Source organism: Adiantum capillus-veneris, chromosome 8 (assembly GCF_014529385.1).
Source record: "Adiantum capillus-veneris isolate H3 chromosome 8, ASM1452938v2, whole genome shotgun sequence".
In the NCBI taxonomy this organism is placed as follows: Eukaryota; Viridiplantae; Streptophyta; class Polypodiopsida; order Polypodiales; family Pteridaceae; genus Adiantum; species Adiantum capillus-veneris.
The window spans coordinates 90,299,054-90,316,304 of record NC_140938.1 but is presented as its reverse complement, the minus strand read 5'-3'; the positions used below and the strand labels follow the sequence as shown (position 1 = coordinate 90,316,304).

Sequence of the window (17,251 nt, the reverse complement as noted above, 5' to 3'; positions counted from 1 at the left end):
TATAGAGAGAAATAGATAGAGAGAGAGAGAGATAAAGTGAGAAGATTGACATAGTATTGGGGACCAGAAGATGGGCTGGTCCCCCCCCTCGTAATAGTATCTTTATTACTGAGGAGAAGTCTATACAAGCACTTGAACCGAACGTATTACCACGTTCGTTCTAGAATAAGACTTGATGGTTCCCAGAAGCCTCAGCTTCCGATTCCTAGGGCAAAACCCTATTCCAAGGAACTTCCATTCCTTATTCCAATTCCTCGAGAATCAAGGTTCTCGCCTCTGGATCTCACCTTCCAGACTCAGGGCATGACAATGGACATCTCTGCAACTCTTTTCCGACTCTGTTTCCAGAGTCTTGTTCCTGCAGAATAACTCCGCTTTCTTGGACACGAAGTCCTTCCCTTGGGAATTTCAACTTCCGGATCACATCTCGAGAGTCTACCTCTCTTCAATCCGTGGATCTGCTTCCCAAACTTGGGTACGAAACCCTTGGGCTGATCTGGCTCGAGTTCCTCAGAGCGCTTTTATCCTGCAGAGGCTCATGCCTTCCTCTGCTCCTACTCCCTCACGAAGAGGAAGTACACTTGCAATCAAATACTTAGAGATCATAACATAAAAATCGTACCTTCAAAGTCGCGACGCTCATAACGCAACTCGGTTCTCAAAAAAGCAATTCCCCGGAAGAGATCTCTGCATAGAAAATCCTCTCTTCCAATCCTACACACAAAAGAGGTGTGTTCTCGGGTTCCTTCTCGTAAATCAACCCCGTCTACGATCGTCTACGATGTTTATGGGCTGAAAACAGAGAAAAACAGCAGCTTGTCGCGATGGAAACACGCTCCGTAGGCACTTCTTCGCGAGGGAACTCGCGCACTGTGTCTTGGCGACATCTGGTACACTTGGGGCAGCCATGGGCATCACCGGCAAACGTCTTCTTTGTGGGTGAACTCTGCAGCAGCATCTCCTTCTTGCAAAAACTGATCCTCTCCTCTGAGTGAGGGCATGTGATGCTTTTATAGCTCCTATCCACGGGCACGAATAGCTGCTCGCGTAGAAATCGCGGCCGTTTTTTTTTTCTTTTTTTTTTTCCAATTTTTTATTTCGCTGTTTTGCCAAAAAAAGAGAGAGAGAAAACGCTGGCTGATCTGTTGCCTTATTTATTAGATGGCTGCCCACTTATTTATCAGATTTCAAACTTAAAAAGCAATCTCGACATTTGTCGAGCTCGAAAAGTCGACGGACTTTCCATCCTGAAACCTGCACCAAAAATTAGGGCTAGGTTCATTCCATAAGGTCGTTGCCGAGCACACCATGGTCCATTAGCTCTTGGGACAGACAGTGTTTCTTTGGCAGCGATGGTAGTCTCAAGATAGCAATCGCATTGGACCTCCAAGGTCATCTGCTCGTGAAGAGATATCTATTGAGAGATGTCGAGGAATTTCAAGTTATAATTTGCTAGGGTTTGCATGGAAAGCATTTCAGGATACCCCACTTTGTTAGAAGTTGCACTCCGAAGGAAAATGTCAGAAACCATTTAACTTCGGTCAAAAATTTCTTGAAAGCTTGACAAGTCCTTGGAGTGTGCGGCTTGGTACCTATAGACATCAACATCTGCATGGCACTACTTTTGAGAAAACATAGTGACTCGAAATAAATCTTGGATCCTTCTCTTGCAAGTGATGTTTATGGCTTATGCCCTGTAAGAGATGAGTGGTGAAGACGGGAGCGTGTGTCACAAGACGGGTACCACGTGCCAATAGAAAAGAACAGATTGAACAGACTTCTAGCACTTCAATAACAACTGAACTGAAAGAGAGACACGACACGCGACACGGAGTGGCGGAATTCCACCCTAGAGAGTATTGGCCCCAAACCTTGGCGCCCCTTTCGGTATTTCTTTATATTGTATCAACACAGTACAAGCCGGTACTCCAGACTCTGCACCTTCTCCAGGAAGCATGCCAGAGAATGAGTCCTAACCTCATATTTAAAGGCCTTTGGCCTAAAAAGCAATTACAGTGAAAAGCCTTCAAAACTCAAAAGCTCCTCGTCCAAAAAGCAATGCCAAAAGCTGCCAACTTTTCGTAAATCGCGTTGGTGTCCGTACAGCAGGCCACGTGTCAGCCCGCCACGTCAGCAAATCGGGGTTAGGGTTAGGGTTTTTGATTTTAGGGTTAGTGTTTTGGACAAATTAGGGTTTTTGATTTTAGGGTTAGGGTTTCAACAAAATTAGGGTTTTGGGTAGAATTAGGGTTTCTGATTTTAGGGTTAGGGTTCCAGCAAAATTAGGGTTTTGGGTAGAATTAGTGTTTTTGATTTTAGGGTTAGGGTTTCAGCAGAATTAGGGTTTTGAACAAAATTAGGGTTTTTGATTTTAGGGTTAGGGTTTCAGCGGAATTAGGGTTTCGACACATCAGCAATTTGTTACATCTCCCCTTCTTGAAAGAGAGTAATCGTTTGCGATTACAGCATATCTGCAAAATAAGTCAAGTTAGCTCAAAAAATTCCGAGGGTCGTTCCGAGGGACAATTAGTTTGCTCTTTTTATTAAGGAGTTAGCTTCTCCTTTCCGCTGTTTTGATCAAGGAGTTAGCTTCTCCTTTCGGCCAGATCGCAACTCTTGATATTCCGTCGTAGTAAAATTAGCCATCACACCCAGACAGTATTGATCTTCCACTGGTGTCTTGATGCACTAAAATTACGTACCCAGGCAATGTCATCCAATTAGGAATATTCAGTGGTTGGCACATCACAATGCAACACAAATGCTTACATATGCATGTTACAAGACATAGAAACATAAAGCTGCCGATGAACACTCCTCCCGCATAACCTAGCAAAGTCCGGGCCGGGAGATATTCAACGACTCCCTCATCACTCCTCCCGCATAACCTAAAAAGGTCCGGGTCGGGAGATATAGAGGCCTTTTACAACCAAACACCCCTCAGACCACAACTTGCGTCGTTTGGAGGTGTTGAGAGTAACCACTGCTCAGACTTCTTAATACTCCTCCCGCATAACCATCCAGGTTCGGGTCGGGAGTCACAACAACAATTATTTTACAAGCATACAACCAAACGCTCCCCAGGCATCGGCCTGTGTCGTTCGGAGGTTTTCAAACATACAACGAAACGCTCCCAAGGCATTGGCGTGCGTCGTTTCGAGGTTCAAACAATACCAAAACAATATTTACTCACTTCTCCACCCGGGAGTAAAATCACCAATCATTGAAACTAGTATCAAACCAGAGTCAAACAATTCAAATCGGCACCAAAACAGGTTCAAAACAAATACTATTCATTTCAAGCAAATTCCAAACAGGATCACCAAACAAGATCAAACAGAACTCAAACTTAAAAAGTAATCTCGACATAATCGAGCTCGAAAAGTCGACTGACTTTCCATCTTGAAACCTGCACCAAAAATTAGGGTTAGGTTCCTTCCATGAGGTCGTAGCCGAGCACAGTATGGTCCATCAGCTCTTGGACAGACAGTGTTTCTTTGGCGGCGATGGTAGTCCCAGGACATAGCAATCGCACCTAACCTCCAAGGTTATCAATTCAAGAAGAGACAACTATTGAGAGATGTCGAGAAATTTCAAGATATAATCTGCTAGGGTTTTCATGGCAAGCATTTCAAGATTCCCCACTCTGCTAGAAGTTACACTCCGAAGGAAGATGTCAGAAACCATATAACTTTGGGTAAAATTTTTCTTGAAAGCTTGCCAAGTCCTTGGAAGTGTGCGGCTTGGTAGCTGTAGACATCATCTGCATGGCACTGTCTCTGAGAAAACAGCAACTTGAAACAAATCTTGGATCCTTCTCTTGCAAGTGATCTTAATGGCTTATGCCCTGTAAGACATGAGCGGTGAAGACGGGAGCGCGCTCGATGCGCGATGAAGTAAGAGTGGGAGTAGCTAATACGTCCGGGTTGCAGGGCCAAGATACCTCGAACAAAATTCCAATAGCTCTGTCTCCTCTTTGGTAGGACCGGTATGCTTTTAGAAAAGCACACGCCTGATGCTCTGATACCACTGTCACAAGGCGGGCACCACGTGCCAATAGAAAAGAACAGACTGAACAGACTTTTAGCACTTCAATAATAACTGAACTGAAAGAGAGAGACGACACGCGACACGGAGTGGCGGAATTCCACCCCAGAGAGTATTGGCCCCAAACCTTGGCGCCCCTTTCGGTATTTCTTTATATTGCATCAACACAATACAAGCCGGTACTCTAGACTCTGCACCTTCTCTAGGAAGCATGCCAGAGAATGAGCCTAACCTCATATTTAAAGGCCCTTGGCCTAAAAAGCAATTACAGTGAAAATCCTTCAAAACTCAAAAGCTCCTGGTCCAAAAAGCAATGCCGAAAGCTGCCAACTTTTCGTAAATTGCGTTGGTGTCCGTACAGCCCGCCACGTGTCAGCCGGCCACGTCAACAAATCAGGGTTAGGGTTTTTGATTTTAGGGTTAGGGTTTCAGCAAAATTAGGGTTTTGGCAGAATTAGGGTTTCTGATTTTAGGGTTAGGGTTTCAACAGAATTAGGGTTTTGGGCAGAATTAAGGTTTCTGATTTCAAGGTTAGGGTTTCGGCAGAATTAGGGTTATGGACAGAATTAGCGTTTCTGATTTTAGGGTTAGGCTTTCAGCGGAATTAGGGTTTCGACACGTCAGCAGTTTGTTATAACGTGGCCGACGTACGATGGAGTAAGGGTGGGAGTGGCTAATAAGTCCGGGGTCGGAACACGAAGCTACAATTGCCAATGAACTTTGGAAGTGCGATCTTGCTCTGTCTTCTCTTTGGTAGGACCAGTATGCGTTCAGAAAAGCACACACCTGATGCTTTGATACCACTGTCGCAAGACGGGCACCACGTGCCAATAGAAAAGAATAGACTGAACAGACTTTTAGCACTTCAATAACAGAGAGACGACACGCGACACAGAGTGGCGGAATTCCACCCCAGAGAGTATTGGCCCCAAACCTTGGCGCCCCTTTCGGTATTTCTTTATATTGCATCAACACAGTTCAAGGCGGTACTCCAGACTCTGCACCTTCTCCAAGAAGCATGCCAGAGAATGAGCCCATGGCCTCATATTTAAAGGCTCTAGTCTCCAAAAGCAGTTTACATGAAAAGCCTTCAAACTCAAAAGCTTCTGGTCCAAAAAGCAATGCCAAAAAGCTACCAGTGCAAATCACGGAATTTCGTACTATTGCCACGTCAGCAGTCAACACAAAACACAGAAATCCATAGAGTGCCACGTCATCATGCCAACGGAAAATTCAGAGCGTCCATAGAGCGGCCATGTCATCAACTTTTGCGTAATTCTTGGTGTGTGTGTGTGTGTGTGTGGGTCGTGCTTTTTAATTCCTTTATGTCACTTGGGTCCCATCGGACGGGGTCCCATAAGTTGGTAGGACTTCTTCTGCTACTACTTGTTCTTCTTAGGGTTTAGGCCCCTCGGCTGGAATTTGTAAGTTGGCTCCATTCTCTAGGGCTTTGACACGTCAGTAGTTTGTGACATGTAGTGCAGCTCTGTCTCTGTCATCAGCACCACACACACACACACACACACACACACACACACACACACACACACACAGAGAGAGAGAGAGAGAGAGAGAGAGAGAGAGAGAGAGAGAGAGAGAGAGAGAGAGAGAGAGAGATTATCGTCCACGGGGGTCAGATATGACCCATGGGACCGAAAACAAAGCATTACAACAAATACCTTCAAATAAAACATAGATATATATCAGTTAAGGGCTGAGGACCCATCAAAAGGGTGATGTAAAAGAAAAGGGACAAAAACCTAAGGGGGTTCAGGTGAGAGGGAAGCTGGTGTGGGATTTCGGAACTCCTGAATGACGGCTTTACCACCTCGATAGACTGCCCACTTTCCTTGTTTGCTAGCTTCGTACATCCTCTTGAGCTTACTTGCTTTGATCTTGAGTTGATTCAGGGTCAATTCTTCGGCGATCCAAAGTTTCTTTCCTTTGAGGAGACGAGATTGGCGTAAAAGCTTCCACCGCTCTTCTTTGTCCTTGAGAGTGAGAATACAATGCTCGGTTGGCACTTTCCTTCAAGGGTGAATCTGGGCTTATCCTGGATTCATCTAGGTATACATTTCTATGTGTGTCGTTGATTCAAGAGACGATTTCTGGCTTGATATTTACTGGTTGAAGAATATCATTGAGCTTAGAGATTGCTTCTTCAAGAGTATCCTCATTTGTGCACCATGGCGCATGGAGTCCCCCAATCCTAACCTTAAGGCTAAGAGATTCTTGTAGCCGGTTCTCTTGTAATGTGTCTTGAATTTCGACGTCGATCTTTTTTGTGTTTCCTTGTGGACTTCTTTCCGGGCTGCCTTGACAGTCTCTGTGAGAGAGACATCGACATTGTGTGCTTTTGCAAGTGGAGCTTTGCTGTCTACTTCCCTAATATCCTCAAGCTTGCATAGGCGTTGCTTAAGTTGAGCATTCTCCTCGATGAGATCTTGAATCTGAGCCTCTAAGGCTGTTATCCTGGCATCTTGATGAGCGATAGGATCCTTCTTTGGCGCAGCTGCCACAGCAAGAAAGGACGAGAGAGAGAGAGAGAGAGAGAGAGAGAGAGAGAGAGAGAGAGAGAGAGAGAGAGAGAGAGAGAGAGAGAGAGAGAGAGAGAGAGAGAGAGAGATGAAAATGAAATGAAAAAGTTTCACCGTATTGTGAACTTAAATCTGTTTATTTGATTCTGACAGCTTTCACAGCATGTGAAACTGCATCGAGTTGCTGGGCCCGATTCTCATTATCCTGATGTATGCTACGAGGGTGCAGGAAGGTAACTCAAATTAAAAAAGTTTATTCTTGCCTCATATTTAAGAGTAGAAATGCCCATATCCAAGTCTCAATCACGTCAAGTGGAGACAAGCAAAAGTTTTCAGGCTCTTTGTGTGTCAGTAAGATAAGCTTTAAACTCTTTCTCACGGCCAAAAAGTCTTTTATCAATAACTTACCAGCTGATCAGTTCATTTTCCTTGGCTGCTACACATGCTCAAGCTAACTTTCTCTGCAAATATTAGCACCTTATATTTTTTCTGATGGTATGTTCTACGCATGCATGACTGTAAGTTGAGTTTTGTTTGCGAGACGAAAGTCAGTGAAGTAAGTTTTTCTCACTTCTTTCGGCTATTTCTTTGATTAATCCAATACTAAACTGTTAATTATCTCGTTCACTTTTTTTGAATCCTCTTTTTTCAAAGGTATAAGATATATGAATAGGTGACGTGTGTTATTTTGATTCTGTGTTTCTGGCAGTTGTTAGCTCATTTCAGACCTGTCTGATCTTTCATTTCAGCTTTTTTCTGTTCGTTATCACATCGGAGGGAATCGCTTGCAACATTGGTAGATAGCAGATATCTGTTCCATTAGAATATTTCCTCCAATCCTAAAGAATTTGACCAATATAATGTTTTCTTATCAACAACTCAACACAAGTGTGTGAGTTTGGAAACTGATGTGTATTATTTCTTCGAGCTTTTTTTTGTCAGAGACCTTTTCTGCTTATCACAAAAAATGGAAACTATTTTGTATTTGAGGGGCCAAAAATATGCATTTTGCAAGTGTGAAGGACACTGAAAATTGATGCTTTTGCGTAAGTTTGAACACTGACATTTATTATTTGTAATCAATGCTGCAGTGATTTATCAAAGCTGGCGGACCACTTTCCAGAAGTGCAGCTTAAGTTTGGAGATGGGAAGATAGTGTCGTTGGCACCTGAAAATTATCTTTTCAAGGCAGGCTACTGTGAATGTAGGTGCATTTTAATTGAAAAGCAGTATGGCAAGTTTTGACACTTGTTCCTTTTCTACAGCATTTAAGGGTGCCAGGAAGCTATTGTTTGGGCATTTTCTCCAATGGTAAAAATTCGGCTACTCTTTTAGGAGGTGGGTGGGCTTACCTTTTCTGTTTCTGTAGTAAGAACAGCAAGGCTTTTTTGAAATGTGTGTGTGAGAGGGGAGAGAGAGAGAAGAAAGAAAGGAAGAAAGTTTTTTCTGGCGGTTGAATTTGGCGTATGAGACAGATCAATATAAAAATTGTGGTATCTCCTCTATAAAACATGTCATAGTCTTCATAGATATGAATACTTAGTTGTCTTAAAAAGCAGCAGAAAATGTGTATTGTTTTCCTCATTTCTTCGGTTATGGAGGGATAAAATCCCTATTAATGCCTTTCCCCTTCCCACAAGTTATGAAAAGCCTAACTAAGCATAGTTACAGGGAATGACCATTTTCAGGTCTCCGTACCACCCCGTTCCTATTCCAACTTCTTGTTTGGAATCCCTGTTCCATGTTTCAGATGTGAATATGCGTAACAGGGAATAGTTTTCTGTCCTATTGCCCTTCCCTGTTCCAGCCAATGGATCTCGAATCTATCGTGGCACATGTTCTTAGAAACAACCTCCTCTCGTGTACTGCCCATCGAACGGGCATGGGTAGCAATTTGCAAGTGCACACTTGCAAGTAGGCTGTCAACACGGAGGGGAAGGGGAGCGCTAGAGAGAGAAGATGAGATCGCTGGCAAATACTGTGTGAGAAATGAAATGAAATGAAATGTTATATTAACGTCTTCAAAAGGCCATAATGACCTATGAGACCCGAAAGTTACAAAGTGGTGGATCTGATACAAAGTCAGAGTAACAAAATAGCCTAATAACAATACAAAACAAAGATATCTACTATGGGGGCCTAAGTTGGTCGATGTGAGCCAAGCATAAGACTGAGAGAGAGAGAGAGAGAGAGAGAGAGAGAGAGAGAGAGAGAGAGAGAGAGAGAGAGAGACTCTGGTGAAAGCAAAACACTAGAGACAGAAAATGACAGGCAAGCACAAATGTTGGAGAGAGAAAATGCTAGTGTGCGCGCTCTAGGACCCAAACATTGGCTAGCTCTGCTATTTGATATGGCAAAGTACAAGGAGGGGGTCTGCATATATAGACAAAAAACAAATGTGCTCTACCTGCAGCAAAACCCCACGACTTGGTAAGAGTGACCTAGACTGCTACTAAATGTGAAAAGCAAATGTGCCTACTTGCAGCAAAACCCCACGACTTGGTAAAAATGACCTAGACTGCTCCTAAATGTGAAAAGTCACTATAAGTGACATATTGCCTCCTGTATAAGCGCAACTGCAAGGAAGGGGTCTGCATATATATAGGCAAGAAACAAATATACCCCCCTCTGTGTATATATATACAAGGAGGAGGTCTGCAAATGTGCCCACGACTTGGTAAAAATGGCCTAGACTGCTAGTGTTTTGCACTTGCGCTTGTAAATGTGGTAGGATGTCACTCATAGTGGCTTTTCACATTTAGTGGAGACTCTGACCTAGGAAACCTCAGGAACAAGGGTCCCACCTCACGCCAGCCTACTATGAGGGTAACAAAATGAAATGCACCGCTGAGAAAGTATGTCTACCTCAGGTACGCGGGGCACAGCCACAAACCAGCCCTCACTCCCTAATCTGCTCCTAGGAGATACTGGAGCCACCACCGGACAAGAATCTGAAACTCTTAAGAATCCAAGGGAGTACCATTGCCTTTGTTGTGGAGGCATTGGGTCATTGTGTCAGATCGTGTGCTTTGAGGACCCGAGTTGCCTTGGGTTCTCTTGAGTGGAGCTTAGCGTCACACACAGGCTTTCTTAAGGACTGGAGAACATCAGGCCCCTTGCTGCCCACACAGAGGGGCCTTTATAGGATGACAAGCCAATTCTTTGACACTGAGTATGCGATATGTCATTATCAGTTGTGCCTTGTTCTGGCCTTTAAGAAGTGTGAAGATATCTCTCTTCTTTCACTATTGCATGTTTTCTCTCATTTTGAGTTTCTATATGGGGTGTCCATCAAGCTATATTTCTGTTGCAGTATTTGTTATCAAAGTCATTAATTTCATGGGCAAGCCTGAGATTGTTCTTTTGTAAAGCTTACTGATCAGTACAACACTTCACGTTGACCTATGGCAGAATGATTGGCCCTTGTGAACAACTGTTTCGTGCACTTTCTAGAATCTTGAACTCATTTTGAAGGTCGTGTCTGCTGCTTCAGGCATTGTGGTGCGAAATATGCTAGTCACTTATGACCGTGTGAATCAGCAGATTGGGTTTTGGAGGACAAATTGCTCTGATCTCTGGAACAGCTTACAAGCGGCCACAGCTACTCCTCCTGCAGCTGCTCCTGTGGCAGGTCCTGCTTTTGTTCCACAAGGGAGCTCTCCTAGCTTGCCAGGTTCTTGATTTTGGACCTGATTTTGGAGTGTTGCCATTTGTTTGAGCTGCTGAATGAGAGAAATGCGTTTTGAGCTATTTCCTTTCTGTTGCAGAGCAGGTCCAATGACTGTTTCAGGCACTGTGGATGTGGTCATGTATTTGAGCACAAAATTCAATGACTTCGACAGTCTCAAATCCATGTTTGTGGATAGCATATCGGAAGAGTTACATGTCAATAAGAGCCAGGTACGGACTATTTTCAAAACTTCTTCAGATGCAGATAAAGCAATGATTAACCAATCTATCTGTGGAAAATTTTGTGCATTTTCCGATAGTCTTTTTGTTGTTTGCGCTCTAAGGCATTGGTCCTATTTCTCTCTTTAGTTTTGTAGCATCCATATCTTTTCTGCTTTGAAAACATTTTCCATCGTTTCTGTCTAGGCTTCTGGGGTATTGCCTGCTTTGTCCTTCCAAATTTTTAGCTCAATATCTAGAGGCTGTGACCATAGCAGGAAAATAGTAACAATTGGGCCTTCTGTTTTTTGGATGCAGGTCAGTATAGTAAAAATTGTAAATACAGGAGGAAACGTGACAGTAACATTCTCAGTCCAAATTGCAGCAACAGACAAGCACCTTTTGAATGATCGAGCCCAGGTAAAAGTAACTAGTTAAAATAAAGGATCCTGCATCTAGCATGAGCTTGGCATAAGTTTAGAAAAAGATCATGAGCTCAGAAATGAGCTTCTAGAAATTGGTGAAATGTATTGTTGGAGTGATAGCTTCTAAAAGGGTAATTTTTGTGTGATGCTTTCAATGAATAATGTGTGGGAAAAACCATTTTTTGAACCATACACACTTTTTCAAAGAGGAAATTTCAGAAATTTGAGCTCTTTATTCACATTTTGACACTGTCTCTCTGAGATTTTAGGGGGAATATCTCCTCTTTCTCTTGCTCTTTACAGGCATTACTGAATTGCCAGAAGACACAATTATAAGCTGAGACACTTTTCCCAAATGCTGCTTCAAAATCTTTTAGCTTAATAACTTCTACTGGAAATATCGGAGTGTTCAATTTTAAGGTTCAAAATTGCAAGACGTTTAAAGCTTTAAAAATTGTAAGACATTCTGAAAGACGTGAGGTGATATCAAATGTTATGGTCTAAATTAACCATTCGTCCCTCCAAGTAGGAGCATATGTTTGTTTTCACACACACAGAGAGAGAGAGAGAGAGAGAGAGAGAGAGAGAGAGAGAGAGAGAGAGAGAGAGAGAGTTAGTTCTATTATCGTCCTGGGAGGTCAAATATGACCTATGGGACCAAATGAACATGTCACGTGGTGTGAGTGGAGTTCATAAGTGACTCTCGATGCTCAAAAATGGCTGAAATGAGCGTCGCAATAGAGAGTCCACATCGTGGTTGGGAGAGGAAGGTATGTAGGGAGAGATCATGGCTGAATATATGGGGAAAAGAGGACCTAATGTGGTCAAAAGCTGAGCACTCGAGTAGTGTGTGGTACTCACTCTCTCGCACTTGATGAGGGCATAAGGTGCAAAGTCGATGACACTCCTCGCCAGTGCCCCAACGTCCTGTCTCGCAGCGTAGAGAATGGGAGCTAAGACGAATGGAGGCAATGGTGCGGATCGCACTCAACGGGATGGGCTCAAGGATGTAGGAATGGGTTCGGTTACCTCGTTCCGAGAAGAAGAGAGATTTGTAGTTTGGGGCAACGTGTGTGGTGTAATGGCTGAAGCGAGAACCTCCGGATTTCTCCCAAGCCGTGATACATTGGCGTTGTAAGAAGGCCTCATTAACTTGGGAGTCGATTGACGCATCCTTGACCAAGTGACATGCATCCCATCTTCCAAACCATTTCTTGATATCAAGCATCCACCCCGAACTTAGTATTTTGCTCTTGCATGTCTTTTGAACCATTTGACTCGCTTCATATGCGATTCTAGAAAGTCGATGCAAAGGGCTACGTTGTGTCTTACGTATGTACTCCACAACCCTTTGCATGCCCAAGACCTCAATGGGAAGCAATCCGGACTCAAGAAGTAAGAGCATGTAGGGTGTTTGTGTCTTGACTTGGAGAAAGTTGGTGAGAAAACGCTTTTGGACATTCTCAAACTCTTTCCAAGTAGACTTCCCGATGCTTCCACCCCACACCTCCACTCCATAAAGAAGCACCGGTGTCACCAATGTGTCAAAGAGGTACTTTTTGAGAGCCCAACACTTGATCTCTCCTACATTGCACATGTTCTCAAATGCATAATAGGCCCTCTTTCCGGCTTCCAAGCGACGCATTGCACAATCCTTCCATTTATGATTGGATGGAACCTCAAGGCCAAGGTACTTGAAGTGATCTACCACTTAAAGTTTTTCATTGTTATATACAATGCATTGATTTTCATCATTGAGGGTCTTTACAAGCATAACCTTGGTTTTGGATCCATTCACGATCAGCCCGCTATGTAGGCAAAAGCGTTCCAAGACACTCATAAGCTTTTGTGCATCTTCTAAGGTATGTGCCAAGAGCACTACATCATCGGCATAAAGCAAAAGCATGATCACCGCATTTCCAATCTTAACCTCTTCTATGCCTTCTTGCTGCATAAAGTCAAGAACCATGCATTCCAATTCATCAATGAGTAGCCCAAAGAGGGTTGGGGAAAGTGGGCATCCTTGTTTGACACCAATAGTGCTTGCAAAAAATTCTGAAATTCCATCTCCCATACGTAATCGACATATCACTTTTTGGTAGATGCGAAAGACTGCATGCATAAATTCTCTCGGCACTTCAAGGCTTTGCATACGTCTCCAAAGATTTCCTCGCGGTACCATGTCAAAAGCTTTCTTGAAATCCACAAAGCAATAATACAACTTTTTTCCTTTCAATCGAGACGCTTCCATAAGAACTCGAAGAGTGACAAGGTGATCAATAGTGCTATGATGATTTCGAAAACCTGCTTGGCCAAGTGCACGTTTACCATTCTTTTCAGCCCATTCACTTATCTTCATCTCCATGATACATCCAAATAACTTTGCCATTAAAGAACCAACCGTTATAGTGCGATAGTTGTTCACATTGTTTACATCTCCTCCTTTGTGCAAAGGTTTGATCCAATTTGCACTCCAATCATGAGGTATGCCATACTGAAGTGCAAGGTTAAACATATCGTATATCCAATATCGTGTTTTCTTGCTTGTCCATTTAATCATTTCAGCCTTGACACCTTGAAGGTCACCTGCCTTGCGAGTAGCAAGTTTCTCAAGCGCGCGGCATACATCTTCAATGGTAAAGAAGGGAGACATAAACGGAAGGGAGCTACAACACTCCATCTTATCAACATTGGGTTGCTCATAGAGATTCTTACAATGCATATACATATCCTCAAGAGTCAAGTCACCAAAGCTCTCAACGCGCTTGCCTTTTAGATTTTGCCAAAACTTGCCACATGCATGTGCTTTCTCTTGTGCTAAAAGAAGTTGTTTTTCGACTTCCCACCTTCTCCTCTTCTTTTGAACAAGTGCTTTGTATGTGTGTGAACATTCCAAGTAAACTTCCTTGTCTTTGATTGCATCCAATCTTAGCAAGTGTTTTCGGGCTTGACTACATTCCATGTCAAACCATTTCTTCTTGGTGCTACCCTTCTTTGACCTTTTGCAAGACATGTGTTTCACAGAAAAGCATTCCTTCGCACAAGAGAAAATTACTTCTTTGAAAACTTTCCACTTGCATTCTAATGTTGGGCTCTCTTGATGCTCTATCATGCTTAACATTTGGTCCACCATATCAGCATATATAAGTGCTCGTTTGAAGTCTAGACGTAGGTACAAACGATTCACATCATGATTGGAGGCTACATGCTCGGTCCGTTTACCACACTTGAGGTCAATACATAACATCCTATGATCCGATTCCGGATTCCATTCACCAAGTGTAAAGCTTTGTATGCATTCTAGAGTGGCTTCCGAGAACAACATATAGTCAATCACGCTAGCACCGTTGTGCTTTCTACATGTAAAGTCATTGGTGCCTTGCCATAGAGATACACCATTTGCAATGAGCATTCCGGTACTATTGCACATATGTAGAAGTGACTTTCCATAGTGATCCACTTCTTTTGCATCATTAGAACTTCGATTATACATGTATGAGTCATCCATTCTTCTTGAGACATGTGGCAAGTCCACCCAACAAATAGGGACACATGATCTATGAGACCAACTCACGCTTGCGAATAAGCTTTTGGAATTGTAACGGGTATCCATGGAATGCGGGAATTGGCATTGATGAGCTTACCAATGACTCCGATGTGATACTTCTTGTCGAAACATGGGAGCATGATGCGCAACGAATTCTTGGATTTGACAAATACGATGTGCATTCTTTGATGTGGGCCAAAAAAGGCGTAGCATGTATGACCAAAAAGGGTTTGAAAGATGTTTCCATTGTCAAAGAAGATAAGTATAAACGCTACTTATGGCTGAAAATCAGCCCACCAAATGGTCAAGTCATGTTTGTGGCCGGTTGCTACATTCCTCACTTTGACTCCAACTTTTATGCTTGCTTGAATATGGATAGAGATCAGCCCTTTGTTGAACTAGAGGAAGACATTGCTCATTACAAGGATCAAGGTGAAGTCATTGTTTTTGGAGACATGAATGCTCGCACAAATATGCCACATAGAGAGAGAGAGAGAGAGAGAGAGAGAGAGAGAGAGAGAGAGAGAGAGAGAGAGCACATCTGACTCCTCTTCTTGGTCGCAGCGCATTATTGCACAGCTAAACAAAGAGCTTCGTCTGGGTAATGTGTTTGGCGAATACCAAGTCATGCATTGGACCATAGAGCCTGAAAGCACAAGGTTTTTATATTGAATTTCATAATTTGGATTGACTCCGTGCTCACATGATTTAACTTCAAGCTTGCTTGCAGGTCGCACAAGGTCAAAAGCATTTTTGTGCTTGTTGGGCTCATAGCAATAGGCTTGATTGTAATTTCTACCGCAATTGGCTTCACAGTATGGTGGTATAACCGAAGATACAGTGATCAAAATTACATGACCATCCAACAGAGTGTTGAGATGTCCGATCAGCTATAGCATATTAAGTGTACACAATTTTTGCTGATGATTTTTTAATTCTTGTATAATGTGACTGACACAAACCTCAGATTTTCCATGTAAAATTGCTCAGAGCTCTTGCAAGTACTTAGTTCAGAAAGAAGTGGTCTGCATAAACGCCTTCTGTATATAGAATGCTTTATCTGGTGAAGATCACTATGTAATGTTGTATGGCCTCATATTATAGTTCATGGTATTGCTGGGAGATCCTCGATTAGCGTTAAGTGTAAACTCCTGCTGTGGTAGTGCGGCTTTTAGTGATATCTCTGATTTGAGACTACTGTTGGACTCGGAGTAGTTTAAGTGTACTGTGATCTCTCTGTCTATCAAGACAAAATTGATGTCGGTTCGTTGACTCCATGATTTGTTGCAGTCAGGTTGGTTTCTCTCTTTGATAGAGTTGTATACCTTGCATCTACATATGTAGTGCCCCTCACTTCCTACTTTCTTGCCATAGAGTTTGTGTATCGTCTCAGCTCGAGGGATGTCTGCGTTTCATCAAGGTGGTCAGCTCGAGGGATGTCTGTGTTTTGTCCAACCAATGGCATGCATACATGGATGTATAAACCGTTCCATATGAAACAGGTTTTTTGAGAAGAAAAGGCGCAATAAACTCAACTTGGATTATGTCTTGGTACGGAAGGTTTCTTGTGGATCATCTCTTAAGAGCTTAAGGATCTACAGCCTCTCTGTCTAAGGTCAGGTTCCTATGCTGTTGTGTCATACGTACGACCACTGTGTCAAAAAGCAACCCTTAGTGTGGGAAAAGTGTGCTTAGTTGCTCTTTATGATATTTGCAAAATTGCATGCCCTTCTGTCAATGTGCCTATGCTATGGTGAAGTCATGTGATTAACTCACAAACGTGGCCACATAGTGCATCTTGCAAGGGGGAAGATGGCTTGACATCAAGCCTACCTTGAGGTGCGAAAAACCATCCATTGTTTACACGACATAATGCATATAGATGAGGTTATTCTACTCAACAAACAGGTCATGTCATCTCTACTTGCTTCATTAAGGTCATAGCATTTGTAGGAAGTGGTACACAGTTGAGAGATCTTAGATGGTGCCATCTCTACTTGCTTCCTTAAGGTCATAGCATTTGTAGGAAGTGGTACACAGTTAGGAGATCTTAGATGGGGCGTCGTCCGCGTGAAGGTGTCAAGTAGTTCTGGGGCACTCTTTGGGATGGTGAGCTGAGCAATTGAATAATGCAATATAGCATACGAAGGCAGTGCAAAGAGAATCTGGGTAGATTTTGTGTAAATAGAGAGTGGAGCCAGCGAGTATCTATGCAATCACGAAGAACAGTAAACGATGATCCAAGCAAAGACCATCGTCAGATGCTGCATGATCATATCTGGCTCCTCTGCATTTATATTAGGAGGAATCTCCTCAGATGGCGTCTGATGGACTCATCAACACTTCAAGCTTCCAAGCTTAAAACAATTTGCTGTGATTCGAATCTTCACACACGCGGGATTAGCTCTGCCACACAGCTGTAACCACTCGAACGACATTGCACTAGCTCCTGCGCGCTGGTGCATTTTTATTGGAAAAAAAAAAAATCTTCCCTCCCAGGGCATAAATCACCTGCTGCCATCTGGTTCGTCTTCTCCTTCAGGCCTTCGTCTCGACTTCCCTCTAGTGCATCCTCGCCTTGCCTTCATCTCACATTCCCTCCACTGCAACCCCGCTTTGCCGCCTTCTGAGCATCTGGGGGCTTCGCTTTCTCGCCGAATCTCATTTGATTCCTCTTCTTTTTAGATTTAATTTCATTTTGAATGGTTACGTAATGGCTACTACTACTCGCTCTTCTTTAAAAATTTTTTTTTAGTTAAAAGATTCTTTCATCCTCACTTGTGGCCTCGCCCCCTCCTGTCGCAGTC

At 43.1% G+C, this 17,251-nt stretch overlaps 1 protein-coding gene across 1 annotated transcript in view; it reads left to right on the top strand.

The window, feature by feature from the left end:
• Positions 1-15,566, top strand: part of LOC147452542 (Eukaryotic aspartyl protease family protein) — a 45,517-nt gene extending 29,951 nt beyond the window's left edge. The window contains exons 5-12 of the mRNA XM_086518191.1: positions 6,738-6,817; positions 7,676-7,772; positions 7,850-7,922; positions 10,078-10,257; positions 10,357-10,484; positions 10,791-10,892; positions 15,009-15,103; positions 15,175-15,566. Of these exons, the coding sequence (XP_086374317.1) occupies positions 6,738-6,817; positions 7,676-7,772; positions 7,850-7,922; positions 10,078-10,257; positions 10,357-10,484; positions 10,791-10,892; positions 15,009-15,103; positions 15,175-15,340 (921 nt within the window). The 3' untranslated portion in view covers positions 15,341-15,566. The remainder of the gene's footprint in view (positions 1-6,737; positions 6,818-7,675; positions 7,773-7,849; positions 7,923-10,077; positions 10,258-10,356; positions 10,485-10,790; positions 10,893-15,008; positions 15,104-15,174) is intronic.
• Positions 15,567-17,251: the final 1,685 nt, after the last annotated feature.